Source organism: Mauremys reevesii, linkage group 1 (assembly GCF_016161935.1).
Source record: "Mauremys reevesii isolate NIE-2019 linkage group 1, ASM1616193v1, whole genome shotgun sequence".
In the NCBI taxonomy this organism is placed as follows: Eukaryota; Metazoa; Chordata; order Testudines; family Geoemydidae; genus Mauremys; species Mauremys reevesii.
The window spans coordinates 195,480,961-195,508,844 of NC_052623.1; the positions used below are offsets into that span (position 1 = coordinate 195,480,961).

Below are 27,884 nucleotides of genomic sequence, written 5' to 3' on the forward strand. Positions count from 1 at the left end.
AATAAGAAATTCATCATTGAGATTCCACAAACAACCTTAACTCAAACTCCTTCATCCCTATATCCCTGTTCATCCAAAACCAATAGATGCTCTCTTATGGCAGAACAATCTCAACACACTGGATCTTACCTGTCAAGTATCAGAGGGGTAGCCGTGTTAGTCTGGATCTGTAAAAGCAACAAAGAATCCTGTGGCACCTTATAGACTAACAGACGTTCTGCAGCTTTTTGTTGGAATACCTACTTCTTTGTGAGTGAAGTGAAAGTGCATCTGATCAGTGAACTAAAGCTCATGCTGCAGAACGTCTGTTAGTCTATAAGGTGCCACAGGATTCTTTGTTGCTTTTATGGATCTTACCTATTGTTTTGAAAGGCAACATTTGTTACAAAGCATGGGCAGTGGGTATCAAAGGCAGGGGAAGTCTGAGCCTCCCCAAACAGCCTTGCATGGCCCCATCCATGCTCCACCCCAGGCCTGTTCCTGCTTCTCCATGCTCTTCTCCTCGTGGCTGGTGCCCCAGAGTGGGGCTAATGGTGGCCAGCCTGCACTCTGGGGCTGGGGGAGGGGGCCATACTGCCCGCCCAGCACACTGGGGGAAGAGGACATGCTTGGGTGGCCTGGAGCGGGGAGGGGGAAGGGAGGAAGGGAAGGCTCTGGGCTTCAGCAGGAGAGGCAGGGCCTTGGGCAGAAGGAGCAGGCCAGTCCAGGAGCTAGCCTCCCTGAGCCCGTGATTCACCTGCCACCTATGTTTCAAAAGGATGCAAGTGTTGCCTGTCAAACGTACGTCCCTGATATCATGTTACTAATTAACCACATTCCCAAAACACTGTGCTCCATCTCTGCATTAAAACCAAACATTCCTGATATACAAAGGAATTAAATAATGGTAGTTTTCCTACAGTTTTCACTTTTACCTGGCATGCATCAATGCCGCCATTAAGATTTCCAGCACACAGCATTCGAGATGTAATCAGATCATCATATAGCTTGTTGCAAATACTTTGATTAATTATTTTCACTTTAGCTTCTTGCAGTGTTTTGGCAAGATAACCTAGAACAATATAAATGTAACATGTGCCGGTTTTACAGTGCTGAGGAAAAAACAGATACATCAAAAGGGAGGAATCTGTTTAGACTCTACCGAATTTAAGGATGACTATGTACTGTAGCTTAAATTGCCCTTCCCCACAGCTTTTGAATGTCTGTTACTAATGCCGCTTTCATATAAGGAGGGCAGGAAAGTTTACAACCCTCTGCCATTGTTACCTTCTTGCATTTCCTTAGCCCTTCCTTTGATAATGATCAGCCAAACCTTGAAGCAGAGGATGGCATGGAGATCTGCAGGAATTGTCAGTACAACATGCGACACCCACGCCAAAATTTAACAAGTTTTTGGTTTTGTTAGATGCTTTGCCCTCACTTGAGCTTTTCAATATTTCTGTATTATTTGAAATTGTACCCAAAGACCCCTTTCAGGTCCTATTATTTGGCAACCCGCTGCTGCTTCTAGTAGAGAGGGAATCGGGGAGGAAGATGTGGATAAAAATAAACCTGCTTTGATAGTTATAACTCCCAATGATAGTAGCTATTGCTAAATTGCACCACAGGCCAAATTTGGCACCCTACAGAATAACAAACTGGTGTGAGCTACAACTGTTTCACCATCAATATCTTTCATCTGTGCCACAATCTGTACCACCAACTTGGTCTTTAGGACCTTTTTAGGGCTTTTGGGAGGTGTGTGGGGGGGGTGTTAAGAGAAATGATGGGAGGAAAAGGTGTTCAAATATTTTTATTTTACAGTTTTATATATGAGTTTTATTGAAAAATTGTATAACGGACTTTTTTTAATATTATAACTTCAGTTAAAGTATATTTAGGTATAAATAATCATAGTCTTGGGTTCAGATGTTAGATGAAAAGTATGTTAAGAAAGCCAAAGATACCCTGGTAGATAAATTTGTGTCAAATGTAAAACCTTAGATTAGTGCCTGCAGCCCGTCAGGGTAATCCGCTGGTGGGCCACGAGGCAGTTTGTTTACATTGACTGTCCGCAGGCACAGCTGCCCGCACCTCCCAGTGGCTGCAGTTCACAATTCCCAGCCAATGAGAGCTGTGGGAAGTGGCGACCAGCATGTCCCTGCGGCCTGCGACGCTTCTCGCAGCTCCCATTGGCCAGGAACAGCAAACCGTGACCACTGGGAGCTGCGGGCGGTTGTGTCCATGGACAGTCAATGGAAACAAATTGTTGCAGCCCACCAGCAGGTTACACTGACAGGCTGCAGGTTTCCCACCGCTGCCTTAGATCATAATGCAATTTAAGGGATTAACTAAAACACTGCCAGCTGGAAGTGCTTGAGTTCCAATTCTGGATCAGACACAGACTTCCTAGTTTGTGCTAGTCTCAACTTCTTCCCTATTTCTCTATTGTGACAAAGTTTCTCCTCTACCTTGGTGGGTCCTGCGCTTATTGGCGGATTTGCTCGCCTCAGAGATCTTCCCCTCTGGTGGAATCCACAGTCCAGGTCAATTCCTCCTGTGTCTGATCAGAAGTTGGGAGGTTTGGGGGGAACCCGGGCCCGCCCTCTACTCCGGGTTCCAGCCCAGGGCCCTGTGGATCGCAGCTGTCTATAGTGCCTCCTGTAACAGCTGCATGACAGCTACAACTCCCTGAGCTACTTCCCCATGGCCTCCTCCCAGCACCTTCTTTATCCTCACCACAGGACCTTTCTCCTGGTGTCTGATAACGCTTGTAACTCCTTAATCCTCCAGCAGCACACCCTGTCACTCCCAGCTTCTTATGCCTCTCACTCCCAGCTCCTCACACGCACACCACAAACTGAAGAGAGCTCCCTTTTAACCCAGGTGCCCTGATTAGCTAGCCTGTCATAATTGATTCTAGCAGCTTCTTGATTGGCTGCAGGTGTTCTAATCAGCCTGTCTGCCTTAACTGTTTCCAGAAAGTTCCTGATTGTTTTGGAAACATCCCTGTTACCTTACCCAGGGAAAGGGGACCGACTTAACCTGGGGCTAATATATCTGCCTTCTATCCCTCTCCTGTAGCCATCTATAAATTGTTTGTACTGTATTGTACTGTACTGAAGTACTGTAGAAATTAAGTGAGCTGTATATGTGAGAAAGAAGTGCTAATCCAGGTGGTTCCATGTGGGTCATGAGCTGTCAGCTCCCTGAGGTTGACAGCCCTGACTCCCCCCACATTAAATTAGACACACCCCCACTTTTAATTTATAAGGGGCTTCACAGTCAGAGGCTTGCTGTGTGAAAGGGGTCACCAATACAAAAAGTTTGAAAACCACTGTACTAAGTAAACTGTGATTATATTTGTTTTTAGCATAATCACCTCACTCTTACAGTTTAAAATTAGAGTCAAACTTGCAAGAAACATATCCAGGAAATGAACATACTATTTTCTTTTAGGGCTCCCCAGCCAGTTACATAGCAGACAGTTCCATAAAAAAATACTCTAGGACTGCTGGGTAAACAAATGGGCTGTACCAGCTCACTGAAGAATACTGGTGTCTCCATTTCCAACAGGGCAATGTCATAGTCTGAGATATATTGGTCATACCGTGGATGGACAACAATCCTTTTGATTGATCTCATAGCTACATGATTGCTGTTTTTGTTAATGATCCTTATGCCCATATACGCTTTCCAGCCAGAAGGCACAGAGTATCTGCAAAATAGGCAATATTTATAAAATGATAATCATCATCATCATGCCAGGTTATTTAAGAGTTATTTACAATATTTTTTTGAGAAATAGCAAAGTCAGGGGAGGAGCACAACATGAAATCAGTAGGACAGATAGATCTCATTTTTATTTTAAGTATCATATTGGTTTTGTGTTTTTGTTCATGGTTTCCAAAGGGATGCTTTCTGGGAGTAACATGACTAATACTTTGCACTTTTTATCCAAGGATCTTGAAGGACTTTGCATCAGTCACATGGGGATAACTTGCCTATCCTGTAGAGAACTGAGGCACAGATATGTTAAGTGACTTACCCAGGTCTCACCGAGTTAGTGGCAGGGTTGGGACTCCCGGTCAGATTGAGCCCGTAATGATTGCTACAGTTCCAATTACATGGTGACCCCAATCATTTAAGCTTTCTTAAGAAAAAGTTTCTGCTCCTTCTGGTTGAGAACTAACACCACCATTGTCACTGCTGCACCAGCCAGCAAACCAACAGGAACAATAACTCCAACACATAAGCATATCCCTTTCAATGCGGTACTGACTCTGAAACCTAATAATACTTTAAAGGCACGTTATTAATAATTGCATCCGATAATCTATGCCTATTTTGTCCGAATTTTTGTATGCAAAGTGGGTAATTGTGCTTTCAAGTGGCCAATTAGATGTATAGCTACCCTTTTGCTGCACATAATTGCAGTAATTACCTTGTACAAATCTGAAAAATCAAGGTTCCTAAACGTCAACATTGCCAACTTCTTTCATTACTTATTTTGGCAGAACTTTCAGCTGCTCAGATCATGCGGATGTAGTCTGAATGGAATATTGCCATTTTTATCCCCCACTATGACTCTTGTTGTGAACAGAACCCAGAAGTTCTGCGTCCTGACTCCTAGGCTTCAGGTATTTCACCATCCAATTAAAATCAGGATGGACCACAGCTTGCTCCTAATGTTGAGTGGTAGCCCATCTATGCACTCATCAGCTTGATAGAAGGATGGCATTTTAAACATAGAATGTGTATGTGGGATCCATCTACAGTTCAGGAAGTCCAGCTTTCCAAATCCCTCAGTGATGCCGCACATGAGTAATCTTGATGACACCTTTGCAGGATATTATGCATCACCATGCCTGTCTTCACTACTCCACCAGCCCCTATCCACCAGCCAGTTTCCATACTTTTCCACTGTTAGAGGTGCTCTAATCTTAATGGTTAAGAGTATTATTTTGGAAACATTTTTTTAAGCTGTGTTCACAATTAACACCATGGTTCAACAGCAGGATATACTTTCTGGTTACAGTGGTGGTATAATTATTCTGGATACTTTATACTTTTGATTATTGGATGAAACGTACTTTGGGTCTACAAAACATACCAATTAGACCATGTGCACAGAACTATTCATTCAAAGCCACTATGCCAGCATCATGGATACATAAACTAATGAAACTAAAACTGTGAAACTAAACAATGTGTACACTTGATTGTACAACCTGTACTTACCTTATAGAATCAGAGTCCAGAAAACAATGGGCAGCAGATAACAGCCACCTATTTGAAACAACAGATGCACCACAGATATGGCCATACATTCCCATCTGCAAGCTTGCTTGCCAAGGCCACTTTCCAGATCTTGCATCTTCACCTCCAACAATTCTAGTTTTTTTTAACTGGATTCTTCCACAAGCTAATAAAGAAAGTATTGAACAGGAGGATTAAGATTTTAATACACATAAGGCATTGGGCCATTTTACTTAGGTTTATGAATACTTGGCTCTTACACTGTGTTCTTCCAGCTGCAGATCACAAAGTGCTTCACAAAGAAATGTTAAGTATCATCATTCCCATGTTACAAATGAGATGAAGTGACTGCAAGGCAGGGACAGGACCTCAAGGAATCTATTTTGAAGCACATGGAAGAGAGGAAGGTGATCAGGAAGGGTCAATATGGATTCACCAAGGGCAAGTCATGCCTGACCAACCTGATTGCCTTCTATGATGAGATAACTGGCTCTGTGGATATGGGGAAAGTGGTTGATGTGATATACCTTGACTTTAGTGAAGCTTTTGATATGGTCTCCCACAGTATTCTTGCCAACAAGTTAAAAAAGTATGGATTGGATTAAAGGACTATAAGGTGGATAGAAAGCTGGTTAAATCGTCAGGCTAAATGGATAGCGATCAACGACTCAATGTCTAGTTGACAGCCGGTATCAAACGGAGTGCCCCAGGGGTTGGTCCTGGGGCCAGTTTTGTTCAACATCTTCATTAATGATCTGGATGATGGAATGGATTGCACCCTCAGCAAATTTGCAGATGACACTAAGCTGCAGGGAGAGGTAGATATGCTGTAGGGTAGGAATAGGGTCCAGAGTGATGTAGACAAATTGGAGGACTGGGCCAAAAGAAATCTGATGAGGTTCAACAAGGACAAGTGCAGAGTCCTGCACATAGGACCGAAGAATCCTGTGCACTGCTACAGGCTGGGGGACCAACTGGCTAAGTGGCAGCTCTGCAGAAAAGGACCTAGAGATTACAGTATACAAGAAGCTGCATATGAGTCAACAGTGTGCCCTTGTTGCCAAGAAGGCTAACGGCATATTGGGCTGCATTAGTAGGAGCATTGCCAGCAGATCGAGGAAAGTGATTATTCCCCTGTATTCAGCACTGTTGAGGCCACATCTGGAGTTCTGCCTCCAATTTTTGGGTCCCCATCACAGAAAGGATGTGGACAAATTGGAGAGAGAGACCAGAAGAGGGCAAAGAAAACGATTGGGGAGCTGGAGCACATGACTTACGAGAGGAGGCTGAGGGAACTGGGCTTCTTTAGTCTGCAGAAGAGAACAGTGAGGGGGCATTTGATAGCAGCCTTCAACTACCTGAAGGGGGGTTCCAAAGAGGATGGAGCTAGGCTGTTCTCAGTGGTGGCAGATGACAGAACAAGGAACAATGGTCTCAAATTGCAGTGGGGGAGGTCTACGTTTTTTCCTAATATGCAACCATTTCACTATGAGGGGGGTGAAGTACTAGAATGGGTTACCCTAGGGAGGTGGTGGAATCTCTATCTTTAGAGGTTTTTAAGGCCCATCTTGACAAAGCCCTGGCTGGGATGATGTAGTTGGGGTTGGTCCTGCTTTGATCAGGAGGTTGGACTAGATGACCTCCTGAGGTCTCTTCCAACCCTAATCTTCTATGATTCTCTGACAGAGCCAGGAATTGAACTCACATCTACTGATCCTGCTCCAGTGTTCTATCCAAGCTAAGGTACAAAGTGGATGCTCTTTATAATACTAAAACCACTATTTTTACAGATATTACAGGTAAGATCTTACTTAAAAGGAAGTTTTAATATCAAATTTACTTTTCACCACATATGTGACTTCTTTACTTTTTTTTTTTTTTTTTTAAACTTCACTCACTGTGGACACTGATCCCAGACATGTCAGTTTCACTTAATGCAGTATTTTAATAATTGTCACTTTCTGGGCATCCTCAACTGGCCCAAGGTTATTGTATTTGGGTTGATATTAAAGCAGAGAAAGATGTAAAGGAAATGTTTTCATATAAATATTATCAAAGAATTATTTTTATTCATATGGGGTTTTAGAAATCTTTTCTTTAAATACTGTATATACTAAATGTGACCCAATTTTTGAGCCAAATACATAAATATACATTTACGTTTACTGCAATAATTCACTCATGAATAAACTTTCATTTAAAATATATTTCAAATGAATTAAACTACACATACCACAGTTCATTTCATCAGATCCATCTCCACAATCTCTTATTCCATCACATTCTGGGTTTGGTTTTGTGGGGCATTTTCCATTCAGGCATTTATATGTATACGAGGAACAACTTTTATAGGCTGAAAGAAAACATGACTGAGGTAAAAAAAAAATGGAGTATAGGGGCGAAGGGAGGAAGGCGAGCTACTGGAGAGCTGCGCAGTGCAGACAAGCATGCTGACAAGCAATATGAGAGAAACCATGCAAGTACAGCTGCCAAGGGTGGGAGAATCCCTGCCCAACAGGGCAGATGGCCCTTCCGGGCCCCGGAGGTCTGAGGGAAGAGACCCTGCCAGAGGGGAGAGACTGAACCGTGTGTCTGGTCTGTTGCTACCAGGCCCGGAAGGCCTACCAGAGACGGAGAGGCTCCCCTCCGTCTCCCCCTCCCCCCAGGAAGGCCAGGAGGAACCCTGCTCCGACAGGGTGTGGACAGTAAACCCAGGGATGTGGGGGGAAATTCTGAGGAAAAAGAGGAATACCCCAGCCCCCACTAAACAGAAGTGCAGGACCCACCGAGGCGGAGAGGAAGCTTTGTCACATTATTTATAAATATGATTTGGACAAGGGCATTGAAAGCTACACCTCTAAGGTCATGTCTGTATGAGGACACAAGAGATTTAAGGCAAGTCAACTAAACATGTGAAGTTAATGTGCATTAGCCCCATGTGGCTGCTGTCAGTCAGGAATGAAGTGGCCTATGTTGCCAAAACAAAGCCACCCTGCTTTACCTCTAAATTGTTACCACTCTTGTTTTTCTTGCAGCACCAATACTTTCAGCATTCCGAATACTTTCAACATCTGATCAGCCTGTTGTCCAATTATGTGGCAGTAAATCACCATAAAAGGGGCTATGGGGGTTTCAAATTTGAGTAAATGACTTCCTTTTATGATTCTACCTCCTTTTCCAGGTACATGTTTAGGAATCCATTACAATTTATTACTTGGGAATCTTTCCAGAAACCTCAGCATCATGCATCTATTTATTATTAATTATTATTATTGTTTTATGCTAATATCACAAATATACTGAGCTATTTGCAGACAACAAGAGAGTACAGTCTCTGCCCCAAGCAACTCACAATCTACAGGAAAACAGAGATTAGAAGGAAGGAATGTAAGTAGAACGCTCTCTGATGTACTGTGCCACATCTCTACACAATCAGATTGTTAGTGTTTATAAATATCCTGAACTTTTTTGATCAGTTTGTTTACGAGTTCTTATCCATTCCTATGCCCCGAATGATGGTATTTTTGTAGGTATGATTATATTTGTGTAATCACAATTAAAGTAGTCAATGCCTCTGGCTGTTTTACTGTCTGAAAAGCTTGTTGCTGTACTGCTTTGCATTGCTGAATGGAGCCAAGTTCCTAGACATTCCTTTTATATTAGGTATCAACGGAAAGGGTAGTATGTTGTTCTGTGGGTATTCAACTGTCCAGAAGAGCTAACAGAAAACCTATGGCAAGTAAGGGAACAAAGTAGATATTTCAGAATCAGCCGATGTCTGTTATTCATTAGACATTTAACTGTCCATCTGCCTTCATATTATACAGCTCTTCCAGCCAAAAAACAAAAACAAAAAAACACAGTAGGAGATGGAAAACACCGGATTTAATCATCTTGCTCATTTCTGGCAATAAGTCAGAATAGCATTGTTCTCTAGTCCAGATTTTCATGCATTAAAAATAGGATTTCTACTAGTTCCCTAGGGAAACTTTTTCAAATACACTTCTACTCCGATATAACATGACCCGATAGAATGCGGGTTCGCATACAACACGGTAAAGCTCTGACATGCTGCTCTGAGCACCAAGTTAAGGGTGTCGGACCAGGCAGGGGCTGAGGGGTTTGATAAGAAGCAGAGGGTCTTGGGGGCAGTCAGGGGCTCCCCCCATAGGGTCTGGGGGGCAGGAGCTGTGGGAGGGCACTTTTGGGGGACCCGCAGTCCTACAGTGGCCCAGGGTATTAGCGGGGGGCCGGGAGCAGTACACTCCACTTCCCTCACCCCGGCCTCAGCTGTGTTACTCGGGGGAGGGTGCTTGAGGAAGGGATCCCCCCCACCCCCCGGCACTCACCAGCAGCGGCGGAAGCGGAGCAGCCCAGCCCCAGCCCACTCCACTCCACCAGCTCCCAGCCACATTGCTCCACTTCCTGCCGCAGGTTAGTATGGGGGGGCATCCTTGCCCCAAGCTCCTTGCACTCAGCCCCAGCCCGCTCCACTCTGCCAGCTCCTAGCCACGTCCTTTCCCCAACCTCCCCGCAGCACCAGCAGCAGGAAGCGGAGCAGCCCAGCCCCAGCCAGCTCCACTCCGCCAGCTCCCAGCTGTGGCACTCTGCTTCCCGCCGGGCAGGCGAGTGCAGGACCTTTCCTCAGCCACCCCCCAGCGACATGGCTGGGGCCGGGGCCAGGAAACTGGAGCAGGCTGGGGCAGCATTGCTCCGCTTCCCGCCGCAGGTGAGTGCCGGGGGGCATCCTTTCCCCAACCTCCCCACACTCACCGGCAGCAGGAAGCAGAGCCCCGTGGCTGGGAGCTGGGAGGGTGGAGTGGACTGGGGCTGGGCTGCTCCACTTCCGGTGAGTGCCTGTTGGCTTTGGCTAGCCTTTCCTCCTTCCCTTTGCCCCCTTTTGGCTGGTGCAGACTGACAATATGAGCCTGATGCAGGCAAGGAGCCCTAAAAGGCTGCTTCCCACCTACTACCTGTGGCAGGACCCAGGGTCCTGGGTAAGTGAACTGTAATTAGACTCTGAGAATACCCCTGGAGTGAGATAAACTCACAGTGGGAGGAGTGAGATTCTCCAGGAGGGGGGCTCCCGTAGGGGACCCAGGGGCAAAAGACTCAATGACACTCAGGCCAAGCCCAGGCTGAAGGTCGGCTGACCACAACTGAGGGAGAAGGCAGGCATGAAGCCCTGCACCTGATACAAGACCCTGAGACAGAAACAGGTTCCATACCAGCCCTTTCAGTGGGGGCTTCAACTGCGATAGATCCTGAGCTGGTGTAAATGGATAGTGGAATGGCAATAGCAGCAAGCCAACTACTAACAGCAATTCCAGCAGCCAATGTTGCAGCACTGGATGTCCCAGCAGCAGCTGTTGCAGGAGGTTGTATGCAGCAGCCCGGGTTCCAGAGAGACTTTCTGCAATGGTTCTGCAACCCCCTACCCCAAACTCCTGCACAGGAAGGCCCCGAAGCGCCCAATCCCAGAGCTCTGCCAACTGCAACGTTAACTAAGCTGGGCCCTAACAACAATCCTGAGGCCTTCCGAACCACCATTGAGAGGGTGGCGCTGGTCTCTCAATGGTCTCTGGAACTTTGGGACTTAGGAACAGTTGGCCTTCTGCAACCTTGACCCAGAACTGGCCAGAGACTACAGCTGGGTGAAGGCCACTGTTTTAGATTTCCTGGCTATCCATGAAGATGCCCATTGGCAGCACTTTAATGCAGAGATGTACCACAAGGGGGCAGGTGCCTGGTGGTGGTGCACCAATTACAGAGCATTGCTGGGTGGTAGCTGTTCCCAGGCAAGTGCTCTGAGCCAGTCCAGGATGCAGAATTTGAATCCATACTTCCAGCAAGGGGCCGGGAATGGGTGCTCCAGCATCACCCCAAGTAATTTTCAGACATGGTGCAGCTGATGGGTCACTAGATATGGGACTGTGCAGCCTCTGCCCACTAGCCTACTGGGGCCACTCATGGTGCTGGATGCCTGTGAGCAGTTACTGAACCACAGGCATGACAGAAAACATGTACAAATACCAGCCCAGTAACCCAAGCTACTCACACAGAGCTGGGAAGACCTCGACAATACATGGTGGCAAGCTTTTGTATGGTCAATTCCATCACAAATGGAATTAAACTTACCCAATGACAAAGGTGGCTGAGCTGTTAGAGTGGTTGGGCCTGGCGTGATACTTCAGCATGGATGACCTTACAAAAAGCTATTGACAGATCTCCTGGTCTCCATCCTCCCAGGAAGAGTATGTGTTCAACCCCCTTTGGCCATTTCCATTTTAAAACCATGCCATTTGGCCTCCAAAGGGGGTGGCAGAAACTTTCCAGCACTTTTTGAACCGAAACCTTGGACACCACCACCAATAAGCTGGGGCTTACCTTGACAATACTGTAGCCATAGCCATATGTGGGATGACCACCTATGTCAGCTAAGAGGGGTTCTGGTTCCATACAGGAGGCCAGCCTCAGAGCTAATCCTGCCAAGTATAAATTGGCCATGACAGAAGTGTCTTATTTAGGGTATCAGTTGGGAGGAGGCCTTGAGACACTAGTGCTAGATAAAGTCCACATGTTAAATTTGTGCCCCACATATTGGCTCAGAAGACAGATATGCTTCTTCTGGAAGGATATTATTACTGGTTCCTCTCCACCGTTGCCTTGATTGCGGCTCCCCTGAATGATCTACTAAAAGGCAGACACTCCAAAAAGGTCTGGTGAGATGACTGATGAGATGAAGCTTTCAACTGTCTGAAGTCATGGCTGGGCTAGGTGCCTATCCCTCACCAATGCAGACTTCTCCCAATAGTATTTCATTCACCAGAGGGCAGCCTAGGAGTGGTGCTCTCTCAGGACTTTGAAGGCAAAGAGCACCCAATCCAATATTTAAGCAGAAAGTTGTTCTCCAGGATGAGAACATATTCTGTTATTGAGAAGAAAGTTCTGACTATCAAGTGAACTGTTGATTCCCTGAGTTATTACCTGACCTGCTGGTAGTTCATTTTCCCTAGTCCTTGTGATGGCTACATTCTATAAAGGACAACCTCCCAGATTATGCAAATACACCTCTACCTCGAGAGCCAAAAAATCTTACTGTGTTATAGGTGAAACCGCATTATATCAAACTTGCTTTGATCCACCGGAGTGTGCAGTCCTGCCCCCTCCCCAACTCTTCCCCCCCTGCCACCCCCGGAGCACTGCTTTACTGTGTTATAGCCGAATTCGTGTTATATCGGGGTAGAGGTGTACTATTTTTACCCCAGTAGCTTGGGACAGGGGACAACACTCAAAGAAGAAACATTTTTTTTTTTTGCAGCAAAGACATTGACTTAGTTTCAGTATCATCTTCAGAAACTCAAACTCTCCTGCACTTTTGCAAGGAACATTCTGGCACGAACAGAGCCATGCATATGATGGTAAATCACTCTTTTCCATTGCTGACACATTTGATTCTCCAACAGTCTTTATTCCTACATGTATAAATATGATCACTCTTTCCTGTTCCTTCAGCAAGTTCTTTTTACCCTCATTGGTATCCAAAACCCATCCCGTTCACCCAGTCAATCTAAGGTTCAGTTGTTATGTAACATAACTGAGAGCATGAAGTATGATCAACACATGCTAATATTTTGAAAAGCATAACATGATGTATGTGTATGAAAGTTCTAATTATTCTCACACCACACATATACACAATGCAGGCTATTCTATCTATTTATCAGATAACTCACAAAAACTTTATACAGTAAGGAAATGAACATATCCTTATCCCCCAATTCCCCACCGATATCCTAAACTACTTTTCAACACACTTACGGCAATCATTTTCATCACTATCCTCTCCGCAACTGTCGTCCCCTTTGCATGTCTTTGAACGGTGTTTACACTTCCCATCGCCACAGTTAGACTCCTCTGGACTACAGCCTGAAGAAGAGAGATCTATAAATATCATGGCACTTCCCAGTCACAGCGTCATTCATCCAAGGATCTGAAAACACTCAAGAACACAATACTCTGAAGTAAGCTAAGATTATCCTTTCCGTGGTTTTAGTCCTTTTACAGGAAGCTCTGGAATAAATATATAAAACATTATTAACTGTTTCTTGGAAGGTCTAGTTCTTATGCAATATGTATTTTATTTTTGGTAGGTTCAGGGTTATATGGTATTATTGAAGGATATTATTTCAAGTATTATTCCATCTGATTGCATTTTTTAGAAAAAGTGTTTTACAGTCCTCCAAGTGCCTTGCTGAAGGACTGTTTATCAACCTGAAATTGAATAAACTTACCACAGTCTAATTCATCACTGCCATCTGAGCAGTCTTTCCATCCATCACATTGGTTGTTTAAAGGAATGCATGTTCTGTCTGTACATTTAAATTGTCTAGGACATGCTAGAAGGAAAAAAAGATAGAAATAATGAAAACGGACCAAATATGCACTGAGGGTAGCAGTACATCATTAATTTTTGTTCTATAAAATTGAACTAAGGCAAATGCCGTCTTCCTTTAAAAAAAAAAAAAAGAAAAGGTCGGTAATTTTAACAGGTACTCTGATTTATGTGAATTTAAAATTAATGGATTGGAGAATTTAAATCAGTATTAACCTTCTTATCATTGCCATTGAAGATGTGGAGGCCACACAGATTTATTTGCTGTGAGTACTAATTATGCAGATATTTAATGATTTAAATATACCAAGAATTTCCAGCTGGCCAGCAACACTAAGACTGAAACCTGTAGGTTATCATTACTAGAAAGTTTTGTTAGTAACACTAGTGACCTTGCATAATAGCTGGAGCATGCCAGCCTCTAGATTCTTAGGGACAAGGTTTAATACTGTTTACCTGCAAATTTGCTCTCTCAGCCTGGTCAAGTCAGCAGAGACTCTTTTCCCCTCACCTCTGGACCAGACAGGCAGGATCAGCAATCAATCAGGTTGAAGGACAACTCCCTGTTCATGCCACAATTACTATGAGTTAGAGTGTGAAACTGTAGCCTGATTTAGGGTGTACTAATAATATTAATTTGGATAATATGGGAATTAAATTTATTTATTGTATTTAATTAAACTTTTTAATACTAATTAATTAATTAATATTAAGTAGCATGGGTTTTAGGCTCGCCAATCTGTTTGATCAGAAGATAAAAGTTCTTGTCCTGAATCAGGCTCCACAGAATTTACAAAAGACCCTCGGGGGTCTGACAGAAAGCTCACACTGAGACAGATATAGCCTTAAAGACTTATTAAAATCTATAATAGTAAGTAAATGGTAAAATAATCAGAGTTACAACGTTACAATTGCATTGCTGCTATTCCAAAGATACATCTGATAATATAGCATTATATGCAACAAAGCTTTGGTTAAAATACTCACACCCTTCCTTGATAACCTGATGGTAAGAGACACAGGAACAGCCTTGCGCTTCAGGTTTCTCAATTCTTGAGAGAGGGATGCAGTGCTTAAAGAATCTAATGCTAAGAACTATCAAATCTAACTTAGGGTTTACTTGACTAACTAAAACTTAAAAGCAAAACCTAATAAACAAAGAATAAAATTTAGGGAAACCAAGCTTAGCCTAGTTCCCTTGAAACTTAAAGTTTAAGAAGAACAAATATAGCCTACTAATAGTAGTAGTCATCGTAGATAGATAGAGTAGATAGAGAGAGTGGAGGAAGTAAGTAAGTGAGAATGGAGCACTCTACTGAGGTTCGTCACCTCTTTTATAAGGCAAGTGCTGGAAATCCTTCTTCTTATGCCCAAATTTCATTCCTCGCCCACAGAAATGTTAGGGTACACTTACCCCATAGGCTACTATGTATGTGCGTATTGAGGACAGGTATGTACGCACATCAGTCTCTTGTGGTGTATTTGTTAAGTCTGTGGGTACAACATTGAAAAAAACCCTATGCCATTCTCCATTGTCTACTGGTCTAGGTAAAGGTCTTAGACATAGGCATGGGTACTTACCTATTTAGGTATAGGATAAACAAGATAAAGGTCAACTTTACTTTCTGGGTAAAAGGGCCCAATATAGATATGCTAACTTTGCCTTAGCTTAACATATAGGTTTATGGCCTGCAGGTCTCTTGCATTACAGTCAAACTTACTTTAATATAAATTTATAAACCTCTTACAATAAACCAAATACTTAAACTTATAAGAAAAGTTATTATATATACACGCACACACACACACACACACACGCAAGCAGGTTAGTCCTATAGGCTACAAAACATAGGTCTATAAAGCAAGGCTTCCCCCAAAGCTGTAACATGGACCCCTTAAAAATTAAAGTGCACTTGTATCCACTTACGGTCCATGTGACTGAAAGCTTTATATTCAATATAAAACCCTCTGTGCGTGACCAGTTCATCTGAATGGAAATTAATTGCAACTGAATAGCCATATTCCTTGTTTCTGTTGCTTTCAGCAATAGTTTTACAATATCTGTCAAGTATAGAACAGAATAATTACAACTACAATCTACCTTCACCAAGTCTTAACAGTTTGTGTATGTGTTACTTTACTGTATCTTGCCAACTCAGCTACCCTATTATTACATATACAAAACAACTAACATTTAAAGATGATATGGTTCAGATAAACCTTTACATTAAACAAAACTTATCTTTGGAGGTTTAAAACACAGTGTAGGTAACTTATTTTTTTACAAACTATTTTGCATGTAATGAATGTCCTGGTTCTCACTGAGACTAGAAGCCTACAGTTCTAAAAATATAGCCAGAAGGTCAATGTTGCAACCACATCCTCTCCCTTTGGAAACCTAAGAAAGCTTGTTTAAAGATTTTCAGTTCAGTTTGCAAACCCAGCATTTTCACTTCCTAGACATGGATCCTCACAATCCAACATTGCAGTTGCCACCTTGGATTTTCTCCTTCTGAAGGACGAGTGCCTGGCCACGTCTAATTTTGTTTTCAATAACCAAGGCAAAGAGCAGTCATTAAAGAGACATTGGAAACAGAAAACAAAGCTAGAAAAGCAGCTAGTTCAAGATGGTAGCCAGGAATTCACACCTCCAGCAAAATCCTGCATTAAACATCTCTTGGACCACCCACCTTTGTAATGAAATATATAGATTAAGTATTTTTTATTGATGTTAAATAGGCGTGAGGCTTTTATTACCATTGGTGACAACTATTTGACCTGTTTGCTGCTTAGCCATAATTAGGAAGAATACGACCATTGAAAGCCTGAATAAAGATGTCACAATGTCTGCATTGTCTCCATACACAAAGTTGTATGTTTCTGCACTGGAAGTAGCTGGAGAAATCCAAGATTGAATACAGAATGTTTCATAAAATGGCAAGTTGTGTCCTCTCTGAATATCACTTATTAATGTCAATGTCAAATAAAAGAGTGAGTGGTGTTTTAACTCACCTAACTCCATCAATTTCTAACCAGTCCTTATCACATTTATTGGACCCTGGAGACTTCTCTTGAATTTGTATGACAAGGATTTTTAGCGACAACTTATATCCAGGCAGGGGTGCCTACAATCAAAGTGTTAAAGAAAATAAACAAAAACAAAACTAATGAGTTGATACATTCTGTTCTATTACCTCAAAATCAAGTGGACAGGCATTAATAAATCACATTCCCATCATCAGATTTTACCATCAGGTGGTAAAAGAAAATACCACCTTCACCTACTCCCAGCAATAGGTAAGAAAGGTATGTAATAAAAAGGAAATTTCCTAAGGCACAAATTGCAGTTAAGCACCCAGCTCCTTTGGTCTATCAGGTTGCTAGAAGCCCAAGTGCCATTTGTGTCTTTGAAATTTTCCTCCTAAACCCTTACAGTTAACAGTACTGGTGCATAAATAGGGCCCTACTAAATTAACGGTCCATTTTGGTCAATTTCACAGCCATAGGCTTTAAAAAAAAAGTAAATTTCACAGTTTCAGATATTCACATCTGAAATTTCACACTGTAATAACCATGGGAGTCCCGACTCAAGAGAGGGTTGTGGGGTATCACAAGGCTATTGTAGGAGGGTCATGGTATTCCCACCCTTACTTCTGTGCTGCTGCTGACAGAGGTGCTGCCTTCAGAGCTGGGCAGCAGGCAATGCAGAACGAGGGTCACATGGTATTGTGGGGGAGGTCATCACTTTTTGGGGGGCAGGGCCATCCTTATGGGTGGGGCAGCAGTCCAGGGAGCCCTGTTGTCAGGGAGGGATGCTCTGTGGTTCCCCCCCAGAAACACTGCCAGCCCAAGGCCCCTTTAACAACGAAGCCCTGGGTCTGGAGCCAGGGAGGAGCAAGGGTGGGGCAAGGGTGCCAGAACCTTTGTAGAAGTGGGGAGCCACCAGTTTCGGAACCGGAGGGGCCAGGAGCCATGACCCCCCCCAAACTGCAAGCCTTGCATAGGCTCGGAGAGGCACTGGCAGGGGCTGTGTGCCTGCCCGAGGCTTGCAGTTTGGGGAGGCAACATTGCCCCATCCCCTCAAAACTATGTCCATGTTAAAAGGTGGGGCATGGCCCCCAGGTCCGGCACTGTTGGCTAGGGATGCTCCAGTCAGGGGCTCCTACCATGTGCTGGGCTCCAGCTGCTAATCCCAGCCAGGTCAGACCCACCTCCAGGAACCTCCCCCGGCTGCAAGAAGCTCTGCAGCTGCCCCCTGTAATGACCCCTGGGGAGCAACCTGTACAGTGACCTAGCTGGAGAGCGATGGGGGCAGGAAGTGGGGTGGAGGTGTGGAGCTTCTCACAGCTGGGGAGGTTTCTAGAGATGAGTCTGATCCTGCCCCAGGAGCAGCCTCTGCAGCACAAAAGGAAGTCCCATCTCTCCCCAGCCCTGCCAGGACTAGCAGCTGGAGCCTGGAGCATGGTAGGATCCCCAGCTGAGGCACCCTCAGCCCTTCCCCTCCCTGGCACATTTCACAGCGGAGACCAGATTACACGGTCCAGACGTGTTTTTCACAGATGTGAATTTGGCAGGGCCCTATGCAAAGATTATAATGTTATACTGTCAAGTGTTAATGGCTGCCAGCAAGCAGAAGTCTGATCTACAGCCAGTTGCAGGCCTTTATGTAATGATAGCTGGAAATAATAGTAAGCCACTGCTCAAGGCAATGGGGCTGCATGGCAAAGCCTATTAGAAGCTAAGTGAGCTGCAAAGTTTCCCTGGGACCGATTGCAAACATAGAGGCAAAGGCATTGATTGACATAGATAGCCACACATTGCTGTAACCACAGGCAGAAAGCTACGAGAAAGCCAGCAGGTAGTGGAAGAAGCAGTAGTTTACGTAGTCCTGTGAGGGAGGTGAGAGGCAGCGCTTCTTGTGCGAACATCTTTTGGAAAAGCAGACTTACATTTCTGAACAAGAAAGCTTCCTCCTGTTTGTATCTACTGTGTTCAAGCAAACAGGACTGTGTGCATCCTTTGTGAAGGAACAGGATTGCACCAAATACATGACTTGTATCATCCATTTCTCTTCCTAGTGGAAATGATCCAGCAAGGCCCCCCAAATAGCTACTAACTGCTTATGCCAAGAGGGTAATAATAGGATCTGCTAAGTTAGAACAGAATAATAGGCCCACTAGTCCAGTATTTTGTAGCTAGCACAGGCTAATTTGTTATCTCCTGCCCCACTTGCAGAGGTACCTAAAGACTAGTCTGCAGCACAGATGAAAACATGCAATCAGCTGCCATATTTATGCACAATGATTGCTAGCAGGGTTCTTGGCATGGATTCCCTTGTTTCATCCACAGTGGAAGGCATGTTCTCCCATTTTTTCTTCTCATGCATAAAATGAAAACTTAATGAAATCACTACTATTTGCACAGACTTACTCTGAGTAGCCAGCTGCAGTCAATATTTGGTGGATAGTAGCTTGGATAATAAGGGGAGCTCACTGTCCCATTCCAAGAGATGTAATGCCCACCACAGACTGGAAGAGAAAAATACCAATAAATCTACACAGTTACATAAATGGCACTTAAGAGGAATTTTTAATTCACTCTCTGTTCCTTCTCTAGATACAGACTAGAGATAGGAGAATGGGCCATGACACTTGCCATCTCACTTCGTCCTATGTTCCCAGAGAATAACTACCCTACGTTGTCATCATTCTAGAATTTCCGATCACATCTCCTATTCCTAGACATAATTACAACAATTAACTTTCAAATGAGAGCAGTAGATGAATCCAAGTGCTGTCCTCCACTATTATCCTGAATATCTAATGTACCGTACTTAGCTAAGAGTAACCAAATATACTTTGCTTCCTATTACCAATTACTTGCTGAATATTCATTTTATTGTTTCATATTAGATACAATAGTCTTGTATCTTCAACTTGTGTATATGTGCATCTACCCCAGCAGCAGAAGCCTTTCAGTGGCAGATGAAGTGAACATTTCCTCCCTCTCATACCTACCACACTGCCTCATCCCTTCCCTTCTCCTGCTATGTATAGTGGTTCAAAGTTTTGCTCTCTCTTGTCTTCAGCAGGGTTACACAAGTGCTGAACAGAAGTCAGAATAGTATACAGACTTACACGCTTTGGGAAGCCCTTAGAACCAGAGGTGCAACACAAATGAGAGATTATACTAATGTATTATTAAAACAAGGCAAAATTCCTCACTCGGTACCACAAATGTAAGTCTGCAATAATGCCACTGAATTCAATGACTGACACTGGTGTCAAACTGGTTTAAGTAAAAGTAGACTCAGACCCCTGGCTTCGCTAAGTGCCAATATGGTTGAATACTTGTGCAAAGCAAATATTGCTACTGCTTCATCCTTCTTTCCAAGAATAATTTCTGTAATTATACCCCAAGACACGCTTTTCTCATTTCAGTAGGGAGGCCACCCATTGATTTACTTTGTGAAGATAATATAGCTTTTTTGACAAATTAAACATAAAGTATATTTGAATAGTAATGGGAAAGACTCTTACATGAAATTTTTTGCTACTACTATACCAGACTACATTCACAGGTTTTATTCCTTTCTAGTTCCATCTGTTGGCTATATGATCTCTCCCCCCCACACGCACACTGTATAGAAGGAGTAACAAGGAAAGATCAACCTACCCATCAGCAAAGACCAATTATTCAAATAAAAAAAGAGATGCTGTTCGACCTAACACTCTCATTTGCAACTGCACTGTGGGAGGAAAAAGCAAACATTCTATACGAAGAGGATACAAGAATGGAAAATCCCGCACTGCACTCTTTGTAAACGCAGTGGCCTGCAAGGAAGCATTCACATACACAAACGACACCTGTGAATGTACCTCAACATTGATCTGCAGAAATGACCTCTCTGAATGGTCGTTGACCTCTCTGAGGAGCTTGCCATAGAATGAAGATGGCATTTTCATGATGTTAACACTGAACCATTAAAATGTGGACGGAGATCTTCAATTAATTTCATGTAAGCCAGTTTGTGTATCTTTAAGACTCGTGCTGCATTTGAATTGGTGACTGAAAAGCTCCACTTCCTACTGACAATACTTGTAATCATCCAGTCCCTACCCCCCCAATTCTTATTGACTGTTTTCTTGAAGCAATATAGCAGTGTGTGAATTAAGAAATCAAGAATAATTTCATTTATCTGTTCTATTTAAAATTGCATTCATTTCCATGGCAACATTTGAGTGTATAGTAATTTTGGGTGCTCAATTTGGGCAATCTTGAAGGGGTCTGATTTTCAAAAGGCAGGTGCTGCTGAGCATTTACTTAAAGTAAGATCACTGAGGGTATTAAGTTGGGCATGCAAAAAACGACATACTCAAAATTACCTGTCACCTTTGAAAATTTAGCTTTGTAGGGGCTATTCCCTATAATTTATTCGATAGGGACAAAACACATTGGCCATTAATTCTGTCCATTAATATTTATGATCCCTTATTTATCAGAAGAAGGGGGGAAGAATCAGTAATGGCAAGTGACTAAATAATTATTGGTATTGGTTTCACTTTAGAAGCGTCTGCAGCAGAATGCAGGTGACTCAAGTCATGGCAACTCAAAGTATTCCACTGTAACCAGACAGAATTGCAAGATTAACCCAACCACTCTCTACCAGTGTGCCTCATACTGGAGCTGGCAGGAGCACCAAGATTGTATAGCAGCCTTGTGCTTTACGGAGATTGCCAACATGCTCTCTTGGGAGTAGTATATGTGAAGAGTAAACATGAAATTTAGTGAGTTAGAGCCAGGGTCCAATGCAACCATTAGGAGAGATGGTTTAATGGTAACCAGAGAGGAAGATTAATCCTACCAAATGGAAGGATCTCAATCCCCATCCTCTACTCAGCTACCTGAAATCATCTTCAGGGAGATCAGAATGGAAACTTCTTTTTTCCAGAAAAAATAACCGCCAAGTAGTAATGTCCTAAATTAGTAGTGGCTAAAAGTCTGAACTCTCCTACATCAAATACATTGATTTGAATACATACCAACTTTAGGAACTGCTTGGAAGTATGCTTTTAGCATGTTACTCTCTTTTCTTCTGTCCAGCGAGAAGGTGACCAGCATAACATTACTTGATGAAGTTAACCGTATGACAGGAGGACTCCAGGCCCCTGGTACTCCACACCACCTGAAATATAACCAAACTGAACTAGATAACATTCTGTATTACCCGTCCTTCTCTGAAATTAGACGCCAATTCTTCCAATACATTCAGCTGAACTTTGACACAACTCCCCTGGACACTTGCTTTTCTTTTATCCCATTAATGAACTGTTTGCCATTTGAGCGCCCAATACATTGACCTGTAGTTTCCCAGTCTCAGATTTCATTTACTCAAACAGAGGATCTGGGGTAGTTTTAAGATACCAGGGCTCACTGCCAAAAGGATGTTGCTAATAGGTACATAGGGATTTGTAGTTTTACAAAGCCATCTGATATGCAATACCATATCAGACCAGTTAAGCCTGTACATAGTAATAGTACCTAGAAGCCAGCTCGGCTGGGACTCCATTGTGTTTGGTGCTGTACAAACAGAGTAAGTGAAAGTCCCTGCCCCAAAAATCTTGGCATCTGAAAAGTACCATTTAGCCTGGTTTCATGTCTCAGAATGACCAGAGGTTTTTCAGCAAGGTGAAAGAAGCCACCCAACGGGCAATAAGGTAAAAACCTGGATCACACACAAGTTGAAGTCTTGGAAGATTGCAAGGCATCAAAGTCAAAGGGAACTCTGGATACAGCACCAATGGTAAATGATTATCTATTCTCAACAATGGAGAGTGGACATGGGTCCATAGATTCCACTAGACCTGTCCACAGCATTGGACAGAGTTATCCACTAGTTGTGTTTGACCACGCTAAAGAATTTGGGGGGGGGGGGTAACACGGAAATACACATTCAGTCAGTGAACAAGTGTGACAGATGATTAGTAACCAATAGAAACAGCAAAACAAGCGCACACACACAAAAAAGTATTTCCCGCACTTGAATTGTACATTGCAGATAGACTCTCTCCAATCCCACTATCTTTCCTGTGTATATACTTAAATCTCCCAGTGCATCAGCTCCTATTTTTGAGACTCCTGTTGGCAAACATGAGTGCACAGGTGAGTTCAATGTACTTTGTACGAGATAAATATATGTAATTGAAATAAAAATGTCATCTCTGACATGAAGCTTTCACTGATAATATCACGAGCCTCTTAATATAAACATGAATTGAATCCAAGCCAACACATTTCTTCTTTGCTTTCCAAATAGTTGAATTACTGTTTGTAAAACACGATGAGTTCACAGCCCTTGACATTGATCTCTACCCATAGAACGCTTACAGTATGGGCAGTAGCAACACCGAGTTCTCCACAGTGCTCTCCCTGTGTGTCTCAGTGCTGATTTGGAGGGAATGAGGGACTACTCGTAGGCAATGAGTCAACCAGTGTGTGCCCTTTTCAATCCCTGACCTCCTGGCTGAGTGCATAGACAAAGGTGAATATGAGTGCTAAATATTGGCAGATACTTATGAGTCCAGATATCTCTTTGATAGGAATAAGACTACCTACTTATTTCAGGTAGGTTACCAAAGAGACATCACATGGTACTGAGTTCTGGTCACTGCTAAACCAGATCTTGAACTAGCCTTCGAAAGGTTGTACCAAATCTCTTGAGCCATGCAAGTCTTCTTTTTAACAAAAATAAAAATATGTTCATGAGCGCTCTGGTAGGGGATACATATAAGATTTGGTGTGTGTTTTGCCAGAGAAAAAAGTAGCTTTCCTTTATGTTCATACCTTGTAATGATCTTGTTCTGAAGAGGAAGAAGAAAATCATATGCAGATAATCTGTGTGATGCACAACTCCCTGGAGTGACACCATGCAGAGTAAGGACTACAAGTTTCACAATATAGTTAGAAGGAACACGCAGCCTCCACTGATAAAAAGATTTCTTGGGATTCATCAAAGTTAAAGTCCTGTTGTTACCTGGCTTTGCATACAGGTCGAAGGATACTGCTATACAAAAGACAAACTAGATCAGTGTCTGAAAAATGTAGACAAAAGGATAAATAAGAAATTAATTGGGGAAATCTTTGTCCAGATCCTAGTGAGCAATTGCCCACATCTCTAAAAGACCACCCCAGCTGGCATTCTTGTCAGTCTCAGCAGAGAGGACAAGGACTGAATATACACTGAAGCCATGCTGTGATACATTCTCATACCTAGAGGTGGCCCACTTTGGGACAAAGCTGAAGCACCATGGTATGGTAAGGGGAGCTCTGTGTACCTGGCCTGTGAATATAAAGTCTGATTTTGACTTCTGTTAATCCAGCATCTTTCACAAATGCTAATTGCAATGCTAGAGTTAATTCAGATCAAAGCAGCACTCATTGCTTTTAGCATTACCAAGTGCAAATTAGGCCACAATCAGTTATAACCAACTAAACAATTATAATGGCAACCAAAGTGCACACAAAAGATGAAACCCTCAAAACTAGGGCTTTTTTCAGAACTCAATAACTTTGTATGTGACCCCCCCCAAAACTCACCACACAAAACCTAACACAGCATAACCGATCTCACTATAAGGCTGAAAGCACATGTGCCTTAGTTTTAGCCTCAAGTGAATTGTTTTAGTCATTTTCTTCAGTCAACTGGGATTTATGTTTCAGCATGGGGTAAATTGGTTCAGAAGAGATGCTCAGCCATCATCTAAATATCTTTCAGGTACGAGTCTCCAGAAACAGAAGTGCTTCTCAGACAAGAGGCCCTTCAGTTACAGATCTGTGTCCCATTGCTCCCTCTTGTCTCACACCTTTTATTTGACTCTGCCTGCACTCTTCTCTTTCTTTGCAAACCTTCAGACTACTGCTGGTGCATTGTTCGTTTATGGCTGTACCTTGACTCCACCAAGGAGGAAACTCTAGCCACTCCGACATCTGCAGTGTTTGATTATTGCAAGTCTGTGTCCCCTGTATCCCTGCCATCAACTCAACATATACAGAGGCTGCTGCAACCTGCCTCCTCACACATACTGGCTCCCCATTCATTTCACATTCTTCCCAGAACTCCACCGGCTCCCCATTCATCTCACATTCCATTAGCCCGACAAGCCATCTCTTCAACTCTTGCCATATCATTTGAAATCTCAGCTGAAAAAACATACCTCCTCCCTTGCCTATGCCTCTTCATTTCTCTCCCTCTACTATTCCGGACACTATAAAACACTTGGGGATACCATTGGTATAGAAAACAACATACAAAAGGATCACTAACTATAACGGCCAAAATTTTCTAAACTGGCCGTCTAGAGTTGAGTTCTTCACTATATAGTTAGGCAACTATAGAAGTGGTTTGATTTTTAGGTACTGAGCAGCTCCAACTCCCAGTACAAGTCATTGGGAGCTGCTGGTTCCCTTTGACATCCACACCTTTGTATTTAGGTTGCTAAATATGGCTATAAAAGCCGAACATGCAAGAAAGTTTTGACCAGCAATTATAAAGAATTCTCTCTCACTCAGTCTATTACAGTGTACTCCTGTTTATCCAAAACCCTATTATCTGTACCTCTGCATTACCCGAATCCCTTCCATGGCCCACAGCATGAGATACTTGTCCTCTGCAGCCTGCATCTCATGCTGGGGCGCAAGGAATTTGGATAACACAAAGATTCAAATAATAGGGCAGAGACATCCTGCCTGTTTCCCCTCCCCTGGCTAGGGCTGTGAGAAAAATCTACCTAGTTGTTGGGGAGACCACCCTGCCGCTGAACAGCTCCTGCCGCAGTGCGGGAAGCCCTCTGCAGCCCTGCTGTCACAAGAGTGAATAAAGCAGACAGAGCAGAGACCCCGGCCAGGACTGCAATGAGGAAGAGGAAGAGGAAGAACCCCTCACTGTGGGGGAGGCCACCCCGCTGCTGAATGGCTCCTGCACTCTCGATTATCTGAACTCTCATCTGTCCAAATAAAATCCACATCTCCCATGCTATTTGGACAATCAGGAATGTACTGTATTTAATGTATAAACTCTTCAGGGCAGGGACTGTCTACTTCTCTCTTAGTACAGAGCTTACCGTAATGGGACCCGATTCTCACTTGGCCCTTAGACATTACCAGAATAAATATAATTAATAATTATTATTATTGTGGTGCTGCCACCATTCGATTGTTAAAGAAAACCTAGTCTTGCAAGTAGTAAAGTTGTGTATTTAAGAATAGTAATTACCTGACTTCAGTGTCACATCATAGTCGGAAGAATCTGAAACTTAAATTAAAAAAAAAAAATCTGTCAGCTATGTGAGCAAAACACAACCTGAAGGAGTTAAGACTTTTTTTTTTTAAATGACATATAGGTTGTTACCAAAAAGCTCCATTGTTAAGAGATCAAAATCCTCTTCCACGGGAAAGGATTCAGCAGAAGAATTAATAGTCTGAAATGTATGTTTACGGATTATTTCCTTATGTTTTAATGAGGTTAGTTTTTTGAAAGAGTGCACTATCTCTTGCGGTGCCCAGAATTTATTCCAGTAGTAAGCTCGGAGACCATCTTCTCCTTCACTGTTGGGGGAAACACTATATTATAAATGAATTTCAGTTGTCATTTTCAGTTTGATTTTGATTAGTTCTGTAGTTTCAGCTAGCATACGTCAATATTAACTTTCTGCACAACTGTTTTGCTACTGTTGTATATAGATGTACAAAGCCCTCTTCTTGCAAAGTTACTCTTTTCCCATAGACTAGATGGACAGAAGTTGGATACAGGCAGATCCATCACTAAAACAGTTAAGCATGAATGCTGAAAACAATTCTCCTGAGGAAAAATCCTTTTAAACTTTTCTATAGAATCCTAATCACTTTTTTATTTTATTTACCATCATGTATTAACGCTCCAGAGCAATGTTTCCTAAGGGCCACCTACGTGGTGGCTTTTTGAAAAACTTTCAGTTGTCTTGTCTGCTCCCATTGAAGTCAATGGTAATACTCCTGTAATACTATGAAGTCAAGTTGCATTTTCCTTTTGAAAAATGTCACCACAAAAGTATACCCATATTCTGCCCTGCCAGAGAACCACACAGTCCCTTGTTCAAATTATTCATGTGAAGAGGAAAAAATAGTCAGCATGGATATGTACATGAAGAAGCCATGGCTGGATCAACTGATTTATGTGCATAAAAAGGCAGACTATCATGTCTCTTGATCCCTAGACTCCATCCCCAAATGGCCAGTATCTCAGTCTTTCAAAAAATTACAGATGGAAATGACTGTAGGACCATTCTACTCCATGTGCTGGCTTTCCTGGTATGTGCGTCTGTAGAGTGCCCCAACAGAATGTACACCTGTATATTTTGTTTTAGGATGTCAGAAAAGGTGTTGCATTGGTAGGCATCTTACATAAACAGTTTATTCAAAAAAAGAGAGTGGAAGAGAAAGAAAAATGCCTGTTGTAAACTGCTTTGCAAGATCTGAAGTAGGTGGACAGACTTGAAAGCAACCAACCAACTTGGAGTTTGTCTAATAGTTTTCCTCAGTAACAAAGTATTGAAAGCAAAAACCTTAAGTATTTATCTCATAGCATTTACCCCTTGGTTTTAAGTATGCTACTGTACTTGCCTGTAATTCCTGTATTATAAAATTATACATATCCCGCCAAGGAAAGCCATTAAAAACAAAACACAAAACACAAAACACAAAACACAAAACACAAAACACAAAACACAAAACACACTTCATTTAGTACATCTAGAAAAGGACTTACCTAAATGCAGCAACAACAGATTTCAAGTAATATTTCCCTAATGTAGAAGACTCATATAGTTCTGCAAACTGACAGTTAAATAATTAGAAAGCTAAATATAAGAGCAAAAGAAATTGTTAAATTTGATTGTCAGCTAATCAAACTTTTTGAAGTATCATGCCATAAACACTTCACCAGTAAATTGCATTTTAAAGTGACCACAGAGTATAAAGAGTTTCTAGTCAGGTAGGAATGGTAAGCAATGTACACATTTCAACTTCCATTTCAGTTTGAACAAAGTTGAAATGAACTCTTCTTTAGCCAAGAAAAAAAAGTGGGTGTAAGGAAATATAAAAAAATTCAAAACTAGATGATGTGTTTTAATTATTTAAACTCCGTGACATTTCTGGTTTACAATCCAGTCACGGACAACTCATGTCGGCCATGCACAAAGCAGTTTTGAGACACAAG

General features: G+C 42.7%; 1 protein-coding gene across 1 annotated transcript in view; it reads right to left on the reverse strand.

Annotated features, from left to right (window-relative positions):
- LOC120405927 (suppressor of tumorigenicity 14 protein-like) overlaps positions 1-27,884 on the reverse strand; it is a 30,608-nt gene that overhangs the window by 865 nt on the left and 1,859 nt on the right. The window contains exons 4-17 of the mRNA XM_039539886.1: positions 27,435-27,502; positions 26,040-26,236; positions 25,905-25,943; positions 23,477-23,696; positions 21,676-21,818; positions 19,064-19,161; positions 16,646-16,758; positions 15,561-15,694; positions 13,533-13,637; positions 13,060-13,167; positions 7,472-7,591; positions 5,221-5,404; positions 3,517-3,697; positions 915-1,051 (exon numbers count right to left, since the gene is read on the reverse strand). Coding sequence (XP_039395820.1) covers positions 1,016-1,051; positions 3,517-3,697; positions 5,221-5,404; positions 7,472-7,591; positions 13,060-13,167; positions 13,533-13,637; positions 15,561-15,694; positions 16,646-16,758; positions 19,064-19,161; positions 21,676-21,818; positions 23,477-23,696; positions 25,905-25,943; positions 26,040-26,236; positions 27,435-27,502 — 1,746 coding nt within the window. The 3' untranslated portion in view covers positions 915-1,015. The remainder of the gene's footprint in view (positions 1-914; positions 1,052-3,516; positions 3,698-5,220; positions 5,405-7,471; positions 7,592-13,059; positions 13,168-13,532; positions 13,638-15,560; positions 15,695-16,645; positions 16,759-19,063; positions 19,162-21,675; positions 21,819-23,476; positions 23,697-25,904; positions 25,944-26,039; positions 26,237-27,434; positions 27,503-27,884) is intronic.